Source organism: Hoplias malabaricus, chromosome 7, assembly GCF_029633855.1.
Source record: "Hoplias malabaricus isolate fHopMal1 chromosome 7, fHopMal1.hap1, whole genome shotgun sequence".
Classification (NCBI taxonomy): domain Eukaryota; kingdom Metazoa; phylum Chordata; class Actinopteri; order Characiformes; family Erythrinidae; genus Hoplias; species Hoplias malabaricus.
The window spans coordinates 16,726,282-16,750,242 of record NC_089806.1 but is presented as its reverse complement, the minus strand read 5'-3'; the positions used below and the strand labels follow the sequence as shown (position 1 = coordinate 16,750,242).

Here is a 23,961-nt window from a genome sequence, read left to right as displayed (position 1 = left end):
GCTTTCAGGTGCAGTTTTAATTTTACTGTACCATGCTGTTTTCATTAATGACAGAAAATGTCGTCTTGGTTTGCTGTGAATTATGGAAATATATTTTACAGTAAATAACTGATTCCCTGCAAGTTTTACAGAAGTAAAAGACAAATGCATTATTTAAAAAAATACAAAAATTATACACTGCAAGCTATAATTCATCATAAGAAAATGTAAAAGAAAAACAAAAAAAACAAAGACTGTTAGGTAAATCTGTGACTCTTATGGTGAGTATAAAAAGTTGTTGTAACTCTAGACCGCGCTGTTGTGGATGGATTTATAACTCAACTTTCTAGTGTAAAGTGGATTAATATGACTCTAATATAAGTGGTAGGTCAGTGACCTTCTTGTTATGGGTGGAGCTGCAGTGTCTTTAGAGTGAAGTCACAGGTCTCTGATGGGGTATTTATAATGTAAATGAGTGAATCAGGTTCTTAAAACTGAAGTTGTGAGATGAACAGCAGGGTCTAAGTCTCTAATATCATTCACTTGACACTCTCTGATTTTACTGCTACACGAATGAAGGAAATTACTGTAGAGTTATGTTCACAAAAACGTCTGTTGACATTATTCTGGTAGCTGAAGTTAGAGGATTATAATTATTATAATTGTTATTATTGTTATTATTAATAGTATTACTATCATTGTAAGTATGAACTGATGTTTTTATATTCAAAAACTTGTTTTCTGTTTTCTGTTTGATGGTTTCCGCATGTGTCAAATATGAAATGTATGTTCCACCAGCACATTTTCAGTTTCCTGAGTGATAAGCGAGGACAGAAAGCGAGGCGCATTAATAATGGAGAGCTGATTCATGTGGAAATTACTCTCTCTCTCGGCCACTGGGTTGCGTTACTGTTTCTTTAGCTGTGTGTTTATCTTCCCCTCAGTGGGCTTTGTTTCTGCTGAAGCCCCCAGTTGAGCAGTTTCTCTGAGGGTGGCAAGGGGAGCGCGCGCGGGGAGTGTGTATGTCTCAGTGTTGTTGTTGTTGTTTGGGGTCTGCTGGGTGATTGTAATGATGATTGGGGGGGTGTAGCAGTACCGCCCCCCGCCCTCGTTCAGCAGCTCTTCAGCCCTCTTCTCGTGCACTCGGACACAGAGAAACAGGAGCGACAGGAGGTGCGCGCACGGAAGGACGGTCACTCGGAGCTGTTCGCTCACGCGCTTAGAGCGAGCATGATGTCGTATCTGAAACAGGCCCCGTACGGAATGAACGGGCTCGGGCTGTCCGCCACCGGCATGGAGCTGCTGCACCCCACAGTCGGATACCCAGGTAAAGACAAACTATTTACTTTTAGTCGAGATTATTAGCGCAGATTTTTACTAAACACACGGAACCGATAAGGGTTTAGCAAAGTCAAACGAAGCCCCTTAAGGGACATTTCAGTAGACACTTCTTTGTAAACAGTTTGATGATGTGAGTGTGGAGAAGATGCCTGGAGAACTCCAAAGGCTCTGGTGTTGTAAAGTTGAATAGTTTTGAATTTTTGACTTTTTAAAGGACGTATATTCAATGTTTAAAACAGTTGAAGGGGTGAACGTATAAAATGTGTCTGTCAAAAAAAAAATCTCGCAAAGACAACAGTGCTCTCAAGTCACTGGAATAGGATTTTATTCCATATTTTGAAGGTCTCACATATTGTAAAAAAAAATCCCAGCTGCTGTTCAGTTGTGATACATTTGTTGAGACAGCCACGAAATAGTTTTTAAAGAACGCAGAAATAAACAACACTTTGAACGTCTGATTCTTTATAGAATTAATAATTATACGAGTTTGTTTTGAACTTGTTTTGTTTTGTTACTAAGCCCTCGTGTTTATTTCGCCACTCTTTATAAAGGATTTGGTATTTGACGCATACAAACTCTTAAAATTACTTTAAAAATATGTCCACTACATAATTATTTAGACAACTCTATTTTTGTGTATTAGATTTTTAGATAAAGTAATAGTTTTTATAATAATCTTTTATTTACGGTCAACGAAGAACCATTTTGGAAACAATTTCACTACACCCCTAAAAACTGAAGTGACATAAAGATTGCTTACGGCATACAACGCCATACATTCCTTTAAATAATTTTTTAAAGGGTGTGTGTTTCAGATGTGTTTTTATACATAAATAAATAAGTTAAAAAATTATTTTTAGTAATTCATTAATAAATGTGAATACGTTTTTTCATCTGAATAACTCACGCAATGGAAATTAAAACAGCAATTAAAGTTTTTTTCTACAACCCTGCGTCAGGAAGCGTTTCTTTCTTTTTGTAAAAGTAGAAATCAACTTAATGACGCAGAGTGAGTGTTTATAAGGTATTTATATCATTAGGTAAAATAATTTGCCCTGACTTATATTTTCTTTTTGGGATATTGGGGCTTTTTGAATAATTCTGTCTGGGATTTGTTTCGTAGACTTCGTAGATTTGCTTTCAAATGTCTGTAATTTACATGAATTCAATATTGAAACATCAATAATAGGTGAAGTCATCGACAGCAGAGAGTAATAGCTGAACACGGTTGTGAATCATCAAGTTCTTTTTTTTTCCCTAAGCATTTTGACCCCCCTTCCCCCTGCCCCATAGAGCCATTAATAAACATGAGTTTTACAGACGGCAACAATCACTGCTCATTTACTTCTGTTCCCCAAGGAAACACTCTGTTTATTCATGGGATAGGTTTGCTTTTCGCTGTCTGTGTATTTTAAATCTAAAGTGTTGGGTGTGTTTTGTGTCCTCATTACCTGGTGTGTGATGTGGTATATTTTATAAATAGACTCGTGCAACTCGTGTATGTTGTGGTATTATTTTGTAGAGTTTATTTTTCAATTATGTGTTTATTTTTACACAAATGCGTGTACGTTGTGTATATTTTTTTGCAGCACAAATACAGTCCGGTGTATGTTGTAGTGTGTTTTGTGAAGCAAAAATATAATTTTGTGTGCTGTGGTATATTTAATGTAATATGAATAGAATCACTTGATGTTTTTTTTTTTTTTTTTTGTATTTTTTTTTTTTCAGCTGCGCCCCGTAAACAGAGACGCGAGCGCACCACCTTCACTCGCGCGCAGCTGGACGTGCTCGAGACTCTATTTACTAAAACCCGGTACCCGGATATCTTCATGCGCGAGGAGGCGGCGCTAAAAATCAACCTGCCGGAGTCCCGCGTGCAGGTGAGAGCACAAAACACGAATGTAGGCTTAAAAGATTCAAAGATGTCAAAGATTCATTTATTCACTCAGAGGGTCTTTGTACAATTGTATAAACAATATTACCACTGTATACAATAAAATAAACAATATACATAAAATATACATTAAAAATAATGATGACAAAATACAGATATTTTTATGAATTGTATTCAAACATACACACTGTATCTTACATCCCATAATTGTTATAATAATACTCATTAATGAAGGTTTAATGAGTTGTTTAAAAGCTCTTCAATATATGTTCTGTTGTTCCTAATTTATTTAGTTACTCTTTTATTGTGGGGGTCCATTGTGTCTAGAAAGAAACAAATAAACTGTAAAATGAATAAGAGAAACGCAGTGCATTGGCCGAAACAAGCAGGCAGATCAGAACTGAATTCAATATCTAAACCTGAAAGAAAAATATTTTCTAGGAAATATTCAGAGTGTACTCTTAGAAAAAGGGTAAAGTATACGATCCCTAAAGGTTCAAACTGTAAATGTACCTTCAAAGGAGGAATTAAAGTATAGTTTCATTAGATACATTGTCTCCTCCAGAAGGAGAGGTGAATATTTTAAAGATTTATAGAACTCTGTAAAAGGACATAATAAAAGTCTTGGAGATGATATGTGGCGTAGGAATCAACACAGTTTTAAAATCCACTATTATAATAGAATAAGGTATAAGTATGTTCCCTAACTAAAGGTACAGAGTATGTATCCTGATGGCACCAGCACTGTTTTCTGTCAGTGGAGAAGGTTGTAAACATTAAAAATACATTAAGATCAGTCAAATCACTCCTCTTTTTTTTACTTGCTAAATACATTAAACGTTTAATAAATATATTAAACAGCAAATTTCGGTAGAAGTTGAGCATTTTTAAGACCGAACATAATGTAGAAATCATGTGCTTCTCGTCATTAGACGCATTTATATTGATTTACATTGTTTTATACAAAGTATGACTGAGGTGAGTGAAAGAATTAAGTTAAGCGTTAAGTAAATTACTAAGTTTATTACACCAACAAAACCGGGATTATAATAATGATTATTATTTATATATTATTTGAATAACTTTGGTTAAATAAAAATGTAGCTGTAGAATATAATCAAAAGTGAAGCCTCCCACGTTCACAAAGTGCAAATGAAAACATTGGGAATCTTTTTAGACCGATTTACATTTATCACGTTATCACTTTTTTCTCCAATTCACCAATTTCTACGAAAAAGACCAGGACCCATTTTTCCAAAAGCTTATAGTGGTGTAATGATACAGAGAGGTACATGATTTACCCAATAAACAATTACCAGTAGTCACGGAGGAGTAATTGGCGTGGTTTACGTAATTCTATCTTACGTCTTAAGCCACCAAAAACAAGTTCGTAAATCTCACAATATCGATAGATGTATTTAATACATGTTGATAAATATTAAAATATTTTGCCTGCCTTTATTCCGGTTTGTCCGAGACAGATTTTGCCTGTGTCTCAATATCACTGAGAAGAGGTGGATAATCTGTGGATAATTAACGGTTAACATATTAGAAATACAGGCTATTTACAGCCTTGTGGTGAGACTGAGTTTTTGACAGGCTACTTGCTCATCATTGTCACATTCTTCTGGCTGTAGGCCCCTGAACCCTGTTGAACAGTTCCCTCCATCACTTATGAGAGCAATGACTAATTTCCTCTCCGTTCTCGTCTCAGGTTTGGTTCAAGAACCGCAGAGCGAAGTGTCGTCAGCAGCAGCAAACTCAGCCTGGAACCCCCAACAAAGTCCGGCCGGCGAAGAAGAAGTCCTCTCCGTCACGGGACCTTAACCCCGAGGCTCCGGGGTCCTTCACTCCGGCCTCCAGCGCCTCTTTGCCAGTCATTTCCAGCAGCAGTAGCGTTGGGGGCGGTGGCCCGGCGGCGTCACTCTGGAGCCCGGCATCCATCTCCCCACTACCCGAGACTCTCTCGGGTTCCGCGTGCATGCAGCGCTCTTTCCCCGCCGCGCATGCGCAGGCGTCGCCGTACGGACACAGCTACACTGCCGCGAGCTCGTACTGTGGAGGCGCGGACTGCAGCCCTTACCTCGCGCCCGTCCCCCCGCAGCTCAGCAGCCACAGCGCTGCCCTCAGTCCGCAGTGCAGCTACTCTGCTCCGGGGCTCTTCCCCGAGACCGCACCCTGTCCCGAGTACAGCAAGGAGCACAGCTGGAAACTCGGTTTCCCGGCCGACTGCGTGGATTACAAAGAGCACGCGCCTTCGTGGAAGTTCCAGGTTTTGTAACGTGGTTAAATATAAACAACAATAGTTTAAAAACCGCCTTGGCAAACATTGTAGGAAATATCCGCGAGCCTGCATTCGAGGACGACCGGCAAACCAATGCAATGGAGTTCAGTATTTCACCTTTTAACTTATTGAAACGTTTTCTCTGTTATTAAAACACGGATATAATCATTGATCAACGGGGGAGATGTTGAACAGTTCAGGGTTCAGTTTTTTTAAAGGGCCCATATCTTACATTACCCCCCACCCCTCCCCACCCCATAAGTCCGCTCTCTTCCTCAAAAAGGACGTTCTTGAAAGGTGATTAATTGGTTACATACAGTAATACAACTATGATACTCAGAATGGATACATGACTTTTGCCAGGGATAATGCACTGTCAGAAAAACCGGTGGCACCCTCAAGGGTACATATTCAATACTTTGAATTAGGGAGCGTATTTGTACCTTATGCTATAATAATTGTAGATTTTAAAATTGTGTTGATTTCATACACGCAGTTTCATCTCCAGGATTTTTACCATGTGCTTTTATTTTACACTGTTCTGTAATGATAGATTACAAACAGTCACCTCTTCCTCTGGGGAAGAGAATGTAATGTACTGGACTTTAACACCACTGTTGTACCTTTAAAGGTAAATTCCCACTACATTTAGTGAACAATAATTTACCTCTACCATATCTTTTTTCTGAGAGTGTATCTCTTCTCTAATGGAGAGTTGTGAAAAATGTTTCTTTTACAATCAAATGGTGGTTCAGTACTTTATGATCAAAGACAAATATTCAGTAATATAGAATATTTTTTATATATATATTGTACCCAGACAATAAGCTGATACAGATAATGAATGAATGAATGAACCCAGACATGTTATGGATTTGTTTTAAATGAATATACTGTAAAATCAAAAAAATAAAATAAAAAAAAAAATCTTTTTGCACTGTCATGGTAAATATCCATGCCACCACAGACAAATGAAACCTAAAAACTTTAAATATGAACCACCTCATTGTCCTGGGATCTCACTCACTCACTCACATTTAGCAGCTGATGATTTTCCACTAGGGGGCAAATTTAACATTCAGTTTACTTTTGGAGCTTGACACAGTTAACAAGAAAAGTCAGCACATATTTTTTTGGAACACGAGATATCTGGAATAATAATACAAAAAATCGACATATTCTGTATACAACAGGGAAACGTCCTGCGTTAATTTGCCTTTCATTTAGATTTTCTGCTAACTGTAGTGTACAATGTCCACTTATATTCACTGAATGTAACAGAAAAACATCCATATGAAATAAAACTCATTATACTTTGCAATCCCCTAACTTTTGCATATGACTATGACATGTGAATGCATTGTTTTTTTTGTTTTTCTTTTTGTTTTTTGAAATCACAAATACAATTAATTCAAAATTAGGTGTTGCATATTTTGTCATATGTGGACTCTGTGGGGTAAATGTTACATTTTAAAAGTTTGACAGAGCCGTAAAAACATTAAAGCCTTTTATTAAAAAGGTAGGGAAAATTATTTTTACCTGACGATATGGGTCCTTTAAAACCTCTTGAAAATGTATTCCTTTCAGACAGACTTCATCTGTGTCAGTGGTTAAACATCATAAACCAATCCCAGCACAGGTGGGCGGAGCCTGTCTCAAACAGGTGTAATATAAGAAAACCGGAAAAAAAGTGCCGAATTTTAATGCACATTTTATGAGGAACTTTTAGAGGTGTTTTTCTGCTGTAAGAGACAATCAGTGTACGTGTTTCTATTGTGTACATCTGTATATTTTTATTTTTGGTTTTATACTGTGATCTGTTGTAGGCTTTTCAAGCTTCTCCTCAGTGAAGACCTGCTGTAATTTTGATAGTTTTATGTTACTGATAAGGATAAATTATTCTTTGACTTGTACATTTCCCCCCGAATGTTAGACTTATATTAAAATATTCTTAATTTGAGAAAATGGCTTTCTCCACTCCTGTTCCATGTTATTATTATTTAAACGTAACATTTTGTTTCTTAATATCCTTCATGGGTTCATGAGGGACATGGGTTCATTACAGTAGATGCCCTTGGTTTGATCTGTTTTGAATTACTGAAAATGATAAAAATGCTAAAATCTTTTTTCATTAAATGAACATTAAGAACATTCTGACTTCCCATTTAACGTCAGTATTTTGGAGATACATTCTTTTTTTCTGATGTCTGAAACACCTAGAAATTGTAGAAAATATTAGGGGAAACGTTTGGAATTTACATACTTCTCCATTAAAGTGGGGTTTAATCTCAGAAGGTCTTCTTAGGACCCTCATTATGAAGTGGGAGCTCAGGGAGTGTTCAGTGTGAGAAAGTGAAGTTAATCCAGTTTCAAAGGGAGGATCACCCAGGAATCTCTCTTTCTTTGCACATCACACAGACACACACACACACACACACACGCACACGCACACACACACACAAAGACACACACCTCAGATCATTTGTAAACACAGTTCACAAAACAGAGGTCAGCTTTCTGCACCCTTTATAAATAACTCCTGATTCAGGTCATACACCTAGGTATAGGTTTTTACTGTAGTACATGAACATTAATAAAATACTGATAGATTTGTACTAGATGTGTTCCTGAGTATCAAACCATACTTTTTAAAATTAATTTAAAATCATCATGTGTGAGTCAAGGAATCAAATTTTATTCAGTAATTCATCTTCATCATCATCATCATCATCATCATGTTTTCCACTTAATCTATTTCAGGGTCAACAGGGCGAGCAAAGAAGCCCAGACGTCTCTGTCCCTCGCAACTTCCACCATCTCCTCCTGGGGGATCCCAGGCGTTCCCAGGCCAGCCGGGAGATATAATTCCTCCAGCGTGTCCTGGGTCTACCCCGGGGCCTCCTTCCAGTTGTACATACTTGGTATACCTCCAGTGGGAGGCGTCCAGGAGGCATCCTCATCAGATGCCCGAACCACTTCAATGACTCCTCTCAACGCGAAGGAGCAGTGACTCTACTCCAGGCTCCTCACCCAATCACGGAGCGTACACCCAGAAACCCGTTGAAGAAAGCACATTTCAACTGCTTGTATCCATGACCGTGTTCTTTCGGTCATTGCCCAGAGCTCATGACCATAGGTGAGAGTGGGCATGTAGACTGACCTTCCTTCATATTTGTTCTGCAAATCACTCAAAACACACTGCACTTCTGAATGAAGCTTCTTCCATTAGGGAATGCCATTGCAAGTAATACTGTTGCAACAATGTTTTGGTAGATGGTACATGTCTAAGTAAAATCCACATTAATGACAGGAGGTTTCGCAGCAGAAATTTGCCCAGAGAATCATACTACATCTGCCAGCTTGCTTTCTTCCCACAGTGCATCCTGTTGTGCTTTTCTCTAGATAAACGACACACGCAACCAGCCATCCACATGATGTAAAAGAAAACATTCCTCAGACCAGTTTCCTCAGACCAGGCCACCTTCTTCCAATGCTACATGCTTCAGTTCTGATGCACTCATGCTTAATGTCAGCACTTCTGGCAGTAAGCCTAGACACTCTGACCAGTCTGCATCTACACAGCCCCATACTCAGTAAACTGTGATGCAGTGTATTCTAAAACCTGCCAGCTCGAACTTTTCAGCAATTTATGCTGCAGTAGCTCTTGTGGGATTAGACCAGACGGGCATCAGTAAGCCTTGGACGCCCATGACCCTGTTGCAGGTTCTCCTTCCTGGAACCACTTTTGGTAGGTACTTACCATTGCTCAGACTAAAACCTTGTGACCATCACAGTACAAAACACATTAATTAATTAATTAATTCATTAATTCATTCATTCATTCATTCATTCTCTGTAACCGCTTATCCAGTTCAAGGAGCCTATCCAAAATCACAGGGCGCAAGGCGGGAACACACCCTGGAGGGGGCGCCAATTCTTCGCAGGGCAACACACACTTACACGCTCACACACAAGGACAATTTTTTGAGAATACAATCCACCTACCAACGTGTGTTTTTGGACTGTGGGGGGAAACCGGAGCACCCAGAGGAAACCCACGCGGACAAGGGGAGAACACACCAACTCCTCACAGACAGTCACCCGGAGCGGGACTCGAACCCACAACCTCCAGGTCCCTGGAGCTGTGTGACTGCTGGTAGGAAATAATGATAAAAATAATATCACACGTATGCTCTACAATGAAAAGGAAAAAATATAATGCTACAATGTACTGCCCCTATCAATTTAATATTTTTAATATTTTCAGATATGGACATAGCTCTGAAGGCCATTTATACATGTATACAGATTCAGATATTTTATTTGAGCAAATAAAGCCTTAGTTGTGCCATACTAAATGTCTCAGTACCATACAAAATTGACCAACTTAATCATGTACATCACATTCAATATTCTTCTTTAGTCACAGGGCTACTGCCTTTTAAACAGAAATCAAATTCCATAATCATAACTCATACACTCTTCTATGCTGCCAAAATAACCCTAAGCCAGTTACATATACAGTATGTGAAAATCCTTCCAAAACTCATCAGTGGGAAGCACTTCAAACATGCAAACATCTGGAAATGTACAAAAATGCTTCCTTCTCAGGGGACAAACGAAGACTGTGGTTAAATGCATGACTACAACTAAAAACATTTTGAACTGTAGAACTGAATGTGATTTTAAGCTAATTATAAATCCTCCAACTCAAATACTGTTTCAAAACCAATAGACACACCCAATATTTTTTCCATAATCAAGATTATTCAAACTGTGGCAAGCACTGTACCCACAACCTCCTTACGGTTAAGTAAAAGTCTATGGCCTCTTTCAGAAATGTTTATATAGCGACACTGTTTTGAGGATTTAATTGCATTCAGCCATAGAAGCATCAGTGAGGTCAGGTACTGAAGTTGGATGATTGGTTTGGGATTTCAGAATCAGGGACAACTCAATCTCAAAGGTCACTCCAGAAAATGGAGTTAAATTATTACAAAGCTGGGGGATTCATACCCATGTAGCCCAAACTTGGCATTGGTCATGGTGGCCTTAGGTTCATACCTGGCTGCTGTCAAGTGTCCCATTTCATTATTTTCTTTGGAGATTACAAAAGTGAATACATTCCGATGTAATCTTTGGTGCTTTGCCAGTAAGAATTGTATATATGATCGCTCCATATGACTTCCAGATCCATTTCAATATAACTGAGCTCTAAAGGTGTTGAGCGCAGGGGGACTCTAAATGGAGAAAAATCCATGGAAGCTCTCAACAGTTACAAGGCAATTTATTAAGAGCTTTATCAAGCCCAACACAGGCCCAGTTCTTCAGTAATCCTGCTGATAGTGGCTGGTGTAATCCTCCAATAAGCAAAGATAATGTTAGCACCATTATAGCTATCAACAAGGGTGGCTTTAAATATGCTTCATTTAATAGTGTCTTATTATGTCATAGGTTAATTATGGCATGGTAATCAAAGCCCAAGCAATCTGTGAAGGTAGGTCACATATCTCTGTTTATTTCGAGGCTGCTTTTTACATCTGAAATGCACTTACAGCAGGTACTTTTAAAGGATTGTGCTTGTTATCCTCGCAAACACAGACACATATGCACTCAATAAAAAACACTGTGCCACAGATCAGGAAAACACAAAGCTGTAAGCTGATTACAGGTTTTCAACATATGTAAAATGGAATGCCATCTGAGTGGAAGAGCTTTAAAGAGGTTAATACCTCATTATTGAGGAGCTGGGGAGGAGTGGTGAGTGTGGAAACCTTTAAATTTGGGATTACAGGGCATGAGAGTACATAGTCAAGCCAAGATCAATACTTGGACCATCGTTGCCTGAGGCCATTAGGGAAATAAAAAAACAGAGAGAGTGATAAATCTCTTTAAATGCAAAATGAAGTGTCAGGCTCATAGCAGATTTCATGCATCTAATGGGTGAAATTTGCCATGCCTGAGGTTACTGTGAACTGAAAAGCTTTCCACATTTTGTCCAACCCATCTTTATTGAACTATAAACCTGGACAATCAAGGGACCTTTTGAAAAAGACAGCCTTTTTTGTTTTTAATAGATTTTAACCAAGTTTTAATTTGGGACCAAAGCAGAAAACCACGAGTTTACAGATAGTTTTTTGACTCATTAATATTCCTAAGGGCTTGTCTTTTGGCCTGCACCTCAGTTCTTCAGTGTCATATAACTGACATATTAGAATTGTAATTGTTACCAAAGATCTCACAGAAGTAATTCGATATGGAGATAAAAGGTCAGGTCGAGCTCTGTAATTGCACATTGCTATTGGACACTTTTGAGTTGTTTCTTTGCTGTAATAGGATTGCGCAGTAAACGGCTTAGACATGATACACATAAATGGTCCATGTGCTTCAGGACGACTCAGTTTTTGTCATTGAACTGTTGGAATTCAGTACCATTTTCATGTCCAAGCTTTAGACACACAGAGCAATCATCTGTGCCACCACTGTGCGTACCCAGACATTCAGTACACTGTGAATAAGGCTGGTCCAAAACATGGTCCTTGCACACAAAGACAAGGACTGTTCCAAGCTGTTGCCAGTTTAAATACATCCTTCATTTCTACAATAAAGATGCCAACTGAATTTTTGATCTAGAGTAATGTGTATAAGCCAGAATTCATCCATTCTTCATTTAATTTCCAATCAAAGTTGTTATTAAGTACAATATGTTTATTTATATAATCCACTGGAAGTTGTGTAGAAAAAAAGGAACACGCTGGCAATAAACAGCAAATTATTGAATGAGTTTTGAGTTACTTGGACCATGAGAAGCACAAAATGCAACAAGTTTCTATAAAGGAACTTTATAGGTGTGGAAATTTACCTGCAGATTTCTGAACACAAGTTAACCGAAATTAATGAAAACTGTAAAAAAGGCAAAGGGTGGGTATATTAAAAAATCTATTATCTTTTTTGTCTTTGCTTCTTAGGTCCATGGACAATTAACTCACGATAGTGTGTGTGATGCTGGTGACCTAGAAAAAATACTGTTATTCATAATGAAAGTAAGGGCGGCACGGTGGCGCAGCAGGTAGTGTCGCAGTCACACAGCTCCAGGGGCCTGGAGGTTGTGGGTTCGATTCCAGCTCCGGGTGACTGTCTGTGAGGAGTTGGTGTGTTCTCCCCGTGTCCGCGTGGGTTTCCTCCGGGTGCTCCGGTTTCCTCCCACAGTCCAAAAACACACGTTGCAGGTGGATTGGCGACTCGAAAGTGTCCGTAGGTGTGAGTGTGTGTGTCTGTGTTGCCCTGTGAAGGACTGGCGTCCCCTCCAGGGTGTATTCCCGCCTTGCACCCGATGATTCCAGGTAGGCTCTGGACCCCCCGCGACCCTAAATTGGATAAGCGGTTACAGATAATGGATGGATAATGAAAGTAACATTTACTGTAGAATACTGTCTCCAGGATGAAATTAAAGAGGTCATGCTTATTCTCACAAAGCCATATTTCTATTTAGGTACCCCACATATATATATATGAGTGTGGTGCTTGTATAAAGATATGTATAATCAGAGTAAAAAAAAAAAATAATAAAAAATAATAATAATATAAAACTAATAAGAAACATAAGATCATTTTCTTTCTATAAAGTAGAGGGTGTGAGTGATTTTGAAGAACAATGATTTGTTCAGATTCTCCTTGATTGGATGAATGTGTTAAATCAACAGCACACATTATTTATAATCATTATTTATTAACCAGTAAAACTAGGTACTGGAAGATAATCTCAAATAATACTGACTCCACGAGGAGAGATTTGGAAAAAGTTAAACCAACACATTCACACACAGAGTATCACACTCACTGGTTTGGTTTTATTCTAATGTTGGCCGTTATTTGTTGAATGTTCGTTTGTTTGTAGCAAATAAACACTTACTGCTCAGATAAATAACTTTTTAAATCTCATAATCTCTGGTGCCTAAAACTTTTACACAGTACTGTACAGTACAAGTACATGGTCAAAGCAAAAATAAGTAAAACTAAATAACTGTGACCTTGTGTACCTTATTATCTTGAGTTTGTGCGCACACACACACACACACACACACAAACACACACACACACACACACACACACACACACACACGTCTACATCTGAACAGATGGAGAGGTCATAGTGGAGGGATGCTGGTTTTTGGGTTTGTCAACAGATGCCCCTTTCCAGCCCTCCCTCCTTTTCTGGCCCACCTGTTTATAGCTGTGGATGGCCCTCATGTCTCTGTGGCTCTGTGTATGTCTGGATGTTAGGCTCATGAATGCTGGCACGTGTGGACCCTTATGTCAGCGTGGCGGCACTGCTCATGCCATGTGTAGACTTTATTAATGGAGTTTGAGGGTGTGTGTGTGTGTGTGTGTGTGTGTGTGTGTGTGTGAGAGAGAGTGAGAGAAAGAGAGAGAGAGAGAGAGAGAGAGAGAGAGAGAGAGAGAGAGAGAGGGGGCCTGGCTATGCGTCTGTGTGTAGTGGTCAGAGCAGTGTGAGAGAGGTTTGTTTTTGTACATATTCAGGACAGTAACTGTTTGACATTTTCAGAAAATTTTAAAAAATTAATTCCAACCAAAACAAAGAAAACTGGCAAACCATTCAAAAAGTCTTATGAAAAGCAAATAATCTCACCAACTCCTGAGAGTGAGGTTTAGAAATGTACCTGAGCATTTTTTTAAGGAAACAGACCTATATTACATATTTAATTTAATAGAAATGAAAGGAAAATGCATTTTTATTAAATTCACAGTTAGATTTAGAAAGTTTCTATTGCTTGTGTTTATTTGGATACACTCTCTGCTTTAATTCCCATAGAAAAAACTGCATGAATAAATACATATAGGACGTACTGTACATATTAATATTAATATTAAATGTGTTTGTCTGAGTGTGGTTGTGCGTTGTGTATATAAGTGCGTGGTCTGGTTGGCGTCCCCCCTGCCCCCCTGCCTACTGAAGCAGGGCGAGTGTGCCCTCTCCAGACCCCCGCTGCGGCCACACGCCTGGCCACCTGCTCTGGGATTAGGGTGCACGCGGATTACACGCGTCACAATAGAAATACACTACTGAAAATATGCCGCATGGACCAACAAAGGAAGCCCTTACAGCAGGCCCCTGCGATGTATCAATCCTGCAGATAATAGTTCACAGTTATTTGCATTAATTTTTATGGCTACATTTCAAACAATACATTTTCAGTCTGTTTTAGTTACACTGTTATTATTGATGTTCATCAGCCTTACTGAAGAGCTGGTAATCCACTGTGAACTGTTAGTGTATGAGTGCAAATATATACATTATTTTCAAACCTCTAAAGTGCTTCAATTAGCAATTAGCACTAAACAGAAATGTATTCACAGGTTTCAGACAGTTTTTGTTTGGCTTGTGTGGATTTGTATGTCTGGTGCGTGAGGGGTCTAATTGTGACTGATAAGAACCCCATGGCCTACATTCAGAGACAAAAACGCTTGATGGCGGTCAAGGAGTGTATGAGTAATGGGGGTCAAGTTATTTAAAAAAAACAGAATAATACATGTGTAAAATAAGAGAAATTGAATAAAAGTTCAGCATTGTTGCAGTACACCAATGTGTGCTTCATAATATTCTGATGTTTAAGATATTTATGGGCATTGTTCTAGTCACATATTTAGTTGCACTGTTTACTCTGTACCATGAGTGTTTAGCTTTAGAATAAGGGACCTCTAGTGATGCTCTGATTACTGTAGAACAAAAAGTCTCATTCTCAGCTACTACTACCATGTGGTGCCATAACTCTGATGGATCATTGTATAATATTCCATTCAACTGTCTTTGAAAGTCTGATCATTTCGATGAGCGTATGTATAAGTTAAACTGACAGAAGGACAGAGTCATAACAGCTGTAAAGTGAACACTCAGCCCTAACATCGCACTCTTGTCGTATATAGCTTTGTTTTGTTGTGTGCTAGTAATAGCGGTGGCGGTGTGGTCTTGGGACGAGGGATCCTCCTGTTCTCTTCTACTGAAGTTACTGAAGCATGAAGGGACTACAGCAGGGTCAAGCTGTTGAAGCCATTGATTTTGTCAGACCTCAATTATGACATTCACAGCTTTTTATCATACCCCACATCACAGATAATAAAGTGCTTTGTAATTAAATCCATACAAACATTTGAATATCAAATGGTTAGTGTTAGAAACACAGTGCATGTCTGTAAAGTGTGAGCTATAGACACATTTAACATGAAAACATTTAATGCTTAATGACTGTGATTAGACGACCCACTGAGAAAAATATTCTATGGCACAGGTTAATTATAGCTCTTGACCTTCACGACAGATGATGTTAAACAAAAATGACTAACAATTTTACTTTGTAAATATTAACAAATAAAACTTTGATGCCTGTAACACACTGAGGGAAAAGTTCATTAAATATTCGAGTTCTGAAACATTCCACAAAAAGCTGGTGAAAGTAAAAGCTGTATAAGATGAGTATTCACAAAAACCTCAGTCTTTGCAACCACTTAAGGTCATTTAACCTAATTTTTAAGCCATGCGCTGGATGACAATTAAAGCTTTAAACCCCATATAGGTAGACTACTGAATCCTAATCCCAGGGCAATGTAAGTACAACACTTTAACACTTTAACTAAGTTATTCTTGTTTTATATGAGTGAGGAATAGAAACATGGACCCAAAAACATGTCTTGGGCATTTAAAGTACAGATTATCTTTTGCTGGTGCTATGTGGAAGCTTCATTTTTCTTTGAGAATGCTCTGATATTTAGGGTTACCTATTAATGTCCTTGTCGCCACAGTTTAACTTCTGAAACATCCCTTACACATGAACACATACACAGTACCAGCTCTGCAACAACTACAATGGCATTGAGTTATAGAGATATGCATGTAAGGTTCACAGCTCTGAACACAAATTTGAAGATACTGTAGTTACACTATGGCCAAGGCTTGCTCACCAGCAGCAAGCAACAGACACAGCTTTGTGCAAATTTCAGCCTCAGATTCTGAAATCACAAATTCATGCTTTCAGTTACCAACAACTTGACTATTGAATCAACATTATTCTATTCCATAGTCCTAATTTTATAGGAATGAGATAACTACATGGTGTGAATGTGTGACTCAACTGCCAAATGCATTACATTCATAACAGAGGGAAAAAAATCCATGCATTTAACCATAGACACCTTCATAAGAAACAATGTGCCTGTTGTGGTTGAGTGCAAAGACATCAATGCGCTTGTTCTCTCTGTGTTTATAGCCAACTGTGCTAGGTTTCTGCTTCGAGAGTCCCCACTGCTGCTTTCCCCATTTCTGACCTCTGACCAAGCACTTTATGAGACTTGTTAATATTAGGTTCACCATCACTCTTGACTGCTTTTGCTTGAGTCTCTATTTATGGATGTTATTAAGTAAAAAAAACGTTCGGTTATGATAGCGCTAACTAAAGCTAAGTTACAAATTGAATGTGCTCTGGATTGCAGGATGTGAACGTAAGGTCAAAAGTTCAATGAGGGTTGCACCCATTGGATTTATGTTTTTCATTTAAAAATAATTGCTAGTTTTCATAAATGCACTATTGTTTTCCAAATGAATATATATGATACACACATTCTTGGAGGTGCTATGGCTATCCTAGGAGTAACTAAAACACCACCAAGACCTAAAGGTGCACAAGAAGTGCTCCACTCTTAAAGTGGAATTTGAGACAGTGATCTAATATGTATGGTGCCTGTATAACATTTTCAGACTTGACTTGATGTGATGGTGACTCAATACTGAATCATGCTCCTGAATTAATGCATACAAACACATCCATAAGTGTTGGAAAGGTTCTGTATGTCCTGCTGTGTTGTTTTTCCATTTCCTCTTTCTTTCTCCCACTCTATCTCCCATTCACAGCTGCAAGGCTTGGGTTTCTTTGGACAGGATCTACTTATAGAGTGCGGAGTTGTGCTGGGGAGAGGAGAATGGAGGAAGAATGGGTATTATGACAGCGAGAAGAGCCGAGCGAAAGAAAAGAGAAGCAGACAGGGTATTATGAGCATGGGATGAGAGAGGGATGAGAGCAGTGATGGCATTTCCAGTCTTTATTCCTTTTCCTAAGCTGCCGGCTCTGCTTCCAATCCGATTGAACGATATGGCCAGGCATGTAAATGAAATGCAAAGTAGGCAGAGGCTTCCTCGCTGCTGCAAATCTCCAGCAGCCTCGGCTTCTCCCTCCCTCCCTCAGCCTCACTGTCTCTACCTCCCCCACCCTCTCTCACTCTGCACTCAACTCTTGCTCTCTCTTTTTTTTCCCCTTTCAGCATTAATAATATTTAATTGCACTCACTCTTTCTACAAACTGATTATATTACTATCGAACTCACATTTGTGTTCAATTGAAAGCTGTTTGAGACCAGTCTCTTCGCAGCTTCAAGGCTGGGAGATCTTTAAAGCAAAGCCGAGAACACGGCATTGCTTTTTTTTAAGCTTTATGTATCTTTAAAGTGTAGTTTTGTAGTTTCAGATGGCACCAGTCTATGAATGAAATCTCTAAATCTATGAATGGAAATGTAGTCCATTCAGAAAATCAACCCCATGTTGAATTAGTATCTGAACACAGACTTAAACTCGTACACAAGAACATGTTTGTATGTGCACATACCTACAGATTCATCCAACCATAGTTTAGCTCACACTTTCATAGAAGTGGTGAAGAGTGTTGGTACTAAAGTGGTTACAGGGGTTAGACAATGAAACTGAAACACCTGTCATTTTAGTGTGGGGGGTTTCATGGCTAAATTGGAGCAGTCTGGTGGCCAATCTTCATTAATTGCACATTGCAGCAGTAAGACCATGTGCATCCAATGGTTCAAACATTGTATCCTGAAGGCGGTGCCGTGTATCAGGACGACAATGCACCAATACACACAGCAAGACTGGTGAAAGATTGGTTTGATGAACATGAAAGTGAAGTTGAACATCTCCCATGGCCTGCACAGTCACCAGATCTAAATATTATTGAGCCACTTTGGGGTGTTTTGGAGGAGCGAGTCAGGAAACGTTTTCCTCCACCAGCATCACGTAGTGACCTGGCCACTATCCTGCAAGAAGAATGGCTTAAAATCCTTCTGACCACTGTGCAGGACTTGTATATGTCATTCCCAAGACGAATTGACGCTGTACTGGCCGCAAAAGGAGGCCCTACACCATGCTAATAAATTATTGTGGTCTAAAACCAGGTGTTTCAGTTTCATTGTCTAACCCCTGTATACTTAAAAACAAAACTGTACTGTTCCTGACTGTGTATGGAGCAGATGTTCATTGTGAAGGATCCAGTGTAGAATAAGCCCCTTTATATTTATATGGTCAATGACAGCTTCTTTGCTCTCATTCATTCCAGACAGTTTCACAAGAGAATTAATTCATATTTCTGGTATAACATCTGTCTGAAATCTACACTTCATTGACTTAAATGATTAACTTTTCTACTGAAATTGTACACAGTGAAAATCTTCATTTCCAACACCATTATGTCCCTGACACAAATGAGGCATCGAAACTACTTATACATTAATTTATTAACCCATTGATTGACTTCCATCTAAAGAGTGCAATTCTCGCAAACAGTTCACAAGCCGAACGACTCTGGGATGCTCAGAGCCATAACCCAGAAAAAAGAGAGCCCAGAAAAAGCAAAACCGAAGCAGAAGCCAAGACTCCTAATCAGAAACAGCTACAGCAGACAGACCAGTGTTCACTACAGTGACCTTTGATAGTAAACTTAGGACGAGAGAATCAGTGGCACTTTCTCCAATCCAGCTCCAGATTAACGCCCTATAATCTAATCCCTCAAGCTCCTTGAACTCCTTCCCAATTCTCTCAGAGAGAAAGGAAAGTTTGTGAGCAGTGTGTCACTATTTTATTTTAATGTGTCATTTGTTTATTGAGCCTTCAGAAAGTTCACCAAGATTTCTTTTATATAAATAAATTAATAATTTAAATACATTTTATTTTAATTGATTAATTAAAAGTTTCATTTTGAAGCAGTTATATTAAATATAATCAGGAAACAGCACCAGATCGTACAGAAAAACCGTGACAAGGAATATCCATCCATCCTAGTGTCAATTTCTCAAATCTCAGACAAACACGTAATGACATTTTTAATACGATTAGCAAGTGTTTTAGGTTAACTCATTTATTTTCAGTATTTTTCCTGAAGAGTCTAAAACATTATGAGCAAAGTAATTGCTAATTTAATTTCTGAACGATGTACAAAACAAAAACATTATCCTAAAATTATTACATATATTTCTAATATATGTAATATAATGGGGCGGCACGGTGGTGCAGCAGGTATTGTCGCAGTCACACAGCTCCAGGGGCCTGGAGGTTGTGGGTTCGATTCCCGCTCCGGGTGACTGTCTGTGAGGAGTTGGTGTGTTCTCCCCGTGTTCGCGTGGGTTTCCTCCGGGTGCTCCGGTTTCCTCCCACAGTCCAAAAACACACGTTGGTAGGTGGATTGGCGACTCAAAATTGTTCGTAGGTGTGAATGTGTGTGTGAGTCTGTGTTGCCCTGTGAAGGACTGGCGCCCCCTCCAGGGTGTATTCCTGCCTTGCGCCCAATGATTCCAGGTAGGCTCTGAACCCACCGCAACCCTGAACTGGATAAGCGGTTACAGATAATGAATGAATGTAATATAATATTCCAGATATTCCTAACCCACTCTGAATCATTATAAGTTGTAGTCATTTAATGTACACTTAGCAAACTCCTGTTCACTAGTCTTCCTGTTGTGGTAAATACACTCAAACTTTCTGTTATGTACCTGAAGAATAGCTACACAAAACACTGCAGTCTCTAATCTTTTGAAACTTAATATTAGTTCTACAGTTAAGTTTAGAGTTAGGCCTAGGGTTATGCTTGGGGTTAGGTTTACGTTTAGGGCCATGTGTTAGCAATATACAAACACCAAATGCTGCCATTTCTAAAAGCTTTAGGAGTTGGGTTTACAGCTCAGTTCAGTTTAAGGTTATATAGTTTCTGTTAGGGTTAGGTTTTAACAAAACAGTTAAACAAACTACATCTTCTAAACTTCTGGATGTTACATTTTGGCTTATGGTTTAAGTTAGATTTAGGAGAAAACGTAAAGCAAATCTATCAAGAAATTTACACGAACAGCCTTGAATATATTTAGTATTTTGGTAAATATATATCACCGAGACCAAAAGCAGTGGTTGAACAAAAATACAGTCACACATTTTTCTCTCTCTCTCTAAAAATCACTGGAAACACATCAGAAAACTCTGCTTTTCTGTATCATGTTAGTATCCAGCCATGTCCACACAGTGGGGAATGTTTTTGCCATTACTTTACAACATAAAGTACAAAATAAACCATGCAATATTCACTCGTGAAATTAAACAAAATTATATAAATGGGCTTCTGATCACACACAAGCGGCTAAATATCTAGGCACTGCATTCAGCTTTGTGTAAGTAAGTTACTGTTCACTCCTCTGCTTGTGTCCACACACACTTTGAAAAGTGCTTCACTCACTCACACATGCTTAGCACATTGAAGAGTCTCCACAAGGGGGCACCATTAGCATTTAAATAGCTTTGGCACTTCACATTTCCCATCAGTTACACTGTTTATTTACAGTTTAGTAACACTTTACAGGAGTGCTTTTCTGTTATATTTTTTCTTTGATGTGTGTGTCCTCTTTTCCTCCGCCTGTTGTCTGGCACTCCCGTATGCTCAGCGTTTTCCGTGGACAAGCACTTCACAAAGGGCCAAAACTGGCACTCGGGAGAGGAGTGAGTGACAGCGCTCAGAGGCTTAGGAGCGCAAGGCAGCCTATCAGCTCACTGACAGACAGAGAAGTCTGCTCCATTCACAAGAGCCTGATACAGGCGCTGCAGGCCAAAAACCCTCTGCCATCTCCCTCCTGACCCCATACCGTGCCCCCCTCACGTGTCCACACACCACCCCCACTACCACATAATCACCAGGGGCGTAACTTTGGGTTGAATATTGGAAGAGTAGATGGAAACCTTCTATAGGAAAGTAATGACTGAATTTATTAAACAAAAACAAAAAATTTCCTACCCTGCTATACTTTGAACGGTTTGTTGGAGGGTAAAAAGAAGACTCACTAGATAGGTAAGGTCCTGAGGTGTTTATTGTTAAATTGAGGCCCCTTTTGGAACTGTTTTTAAATCACTTACTCACATTTATGAAAGTACTCCACAAGGGGCGTTAATTTATAGTTTTTTTTCATACTATTTTGCTATGTTTTATTAATAAATACGGGTTTTAAGAAAATATTATGTGTGTTCCGGGGGCTTTGGCTATCTGTAACCCACCGGCAGCGGTGACGAGCAGGAGTGGCATCCTCGGCGCGCGCCTCGGCGGGGATGACAGCTGCGAGCTCCGTAGCAAATGAATCTCCCTCGCAGTACAATCGCGCGGGACAGATTCCATTAGCGCTATCTGAAACTGAGCGCGCGGTCTGTTATCACAGGCCCACCGCCGTTATTAATCTGCCGAGTGATAGCGCGAGAGGCGTCTGCTGCCCGCCACCAGCAGGCTCTCATCTGCAGCGTTTAGCACGGAGCGCGGAAAAAGAGGCACCCGACACCGCACGCGTGAGTGTATTTACATGTAATGGGCCTAAGAAACAGCATTTATATTTCTGTCCTCTATCAGCTACCGCCCCCAACACCCTCCGCCCCCCTGTCTCTCTCTCTCACACACACACACACACACACACTTTGTCAGAGGATTTGCAAGTCAGGAGGTTGGGGATTTTCCCAGCAATGTGCTCTCCTCTCCAACCCACTCTCAAAACTACTCACTCGCGCTCAAATAGCTCTTGCGAAAGTCATTAACCCTCGACACGCTGGTAAACACCGGCGAGGCAAAGCAGTAACCAGTGCACGAGCAGCAGCAAAGTAATGAATTTGACTCGGATATGTGCATCATTTCCACATTAATAATGCATATCACAACACAGTGCTGAACACATCTCAGACAGCAACCATTTCAGACACCCTGCATTATCAAAGGGGTTTCCCTCATGTTTGCTTTAGAAAAGCTCAGTACAGACTTTGGCGGAAGCGCTGTACAGGTGAGTGTCCTTGTTTACATGATTTGTAATCCGGGCTACATTTTCAAATCTCTCTGGAGAATCCTTAAAAGGGGTTGATTACATTCTCTGGAATGATGATGACTGTTGTTTGTATGTGGGTGGAGTTGAACTGCTTACCAGAGAAACTCATTTGTAGTGGGAGCTGTTTAGTTCTATAGCACTTTCGGTTTGTGTTTACTTGCATGTACTTAGCACTCTCCCCAATTTGGAGACATTTCCACATTAAATAATTGGAGACAGGAAAAAATACATCAATGTCACACACCTACGAAGCAGGAATAGAGTAATACCCTTATCTTGGTTTGTACTTTTCAATGTTTGGAGCTCTCATTACCATCTAAACCCCTCTGGATGCCTTTTGTTCTGCCCTGAGAAGAGAGAGAGAGAGAGAGAGAGAGAGAGAGAGAGAGAGAGAGAGAGAAAGAGAGAGAGAGAGAGAGAAAGAGAGAGAGAGAGAGAGAAAGAGAGAGAGAGAGAGAGAGAGAGAGAGAGAGAGAGAACCTAGCATGCCGGACAGACACTTTTTTTTCCTGTCACTGGAGCTTCATAAACACAGTACATGGGTTTTGAGCATGCAAAAAACAAACATTCAAACAAACAAACAAACAAACAAACAAAAAAAAAACCCCACTGCATTTTTAAAGCAGAAAATGGTGAATAACATCCTCAGAAATGTATTCTTTATTTAATTTTTTTTTATAAAATGTTATTATTAAAAGCATGAACGTCACCTTTAATACCATCATCCATTAACTGATTTTCTGCAACTGCTTCATCCTGATTATGGACATAGTGTGCTGTGAACCTATGGAAACACTGTGCTCAAAACAAGAACACACCTTGGACACTTGAGCAGTACATCACAGGTTACTAAACACTCTCAGTGTCACTCATACCCTCACGCCTATATGTTTAAATTTCCACAGCCAATCCACCTTCCAGCACATGCATTTGGCTTGTCGGAAGAAACAGCAGCTCCTCAGAGATTGTATCACGAGGGAAGGGACCCACTACCACAGGACCCTGGAGCTTTGTTCCAGCAATTCTACTTGTAACAACACCTTGCTGCACACATTAGTACACCTGAACAGGAAAACTGGATAAACAGCTGTCTACACATTTATGGACACATTAACAGGGAAAGGATGTACCCATTAGAAGCAGTGGATACTTTTTAAGTGCAAGAGACACAGTGGAAACAGGACGATATGAAATTATTGATGCTCTAGTGCAGCTGCACACAAGTCAGTGGTCATCATACCCAGTGTCAAATGCGGGACAGAGGGGTTTCATTTCCAGT

General features: G+C 39.5%; 1 protein-coding gene across 2 annotated transcripts; it reads left to right on the top strand.

The window, feature by feature from the left end:
- The first annotated feature begins 1,153 nt into the window (after positions 1-1,153).
- On the top strand, positions 1,154-5,825 carry LOC136702317 (homeobox protein OTX2-like). Of its 2 annotated transcripts, none has more exons than XM_066677328.1 (3): positions 1,154-1,306; positions 3,049-3,200; positions 4,929-5,825. In XM_066677328.1, exons 1-3 carry the CDS (start codon positions 1,210-1,212, stop codon positions 5,493-5,495), a joined length of 816 nt encoding a protein of 271 aa, XP_066533425.1. In that variant the 5' UTR covers positions 1,154-1,209; the 3' UTR covers positions 5,496-5,825. The 2 variants fall into 2 exon arrangements, with proteins under 2 accessions (XP_066533425.1, XP_066533424.1); XM_066677327.1 differs by having other exon boundaries at positions 1,154-1,330.
- Positions 5,826-23,961: the final 18,136 nt, after the last annotated feature.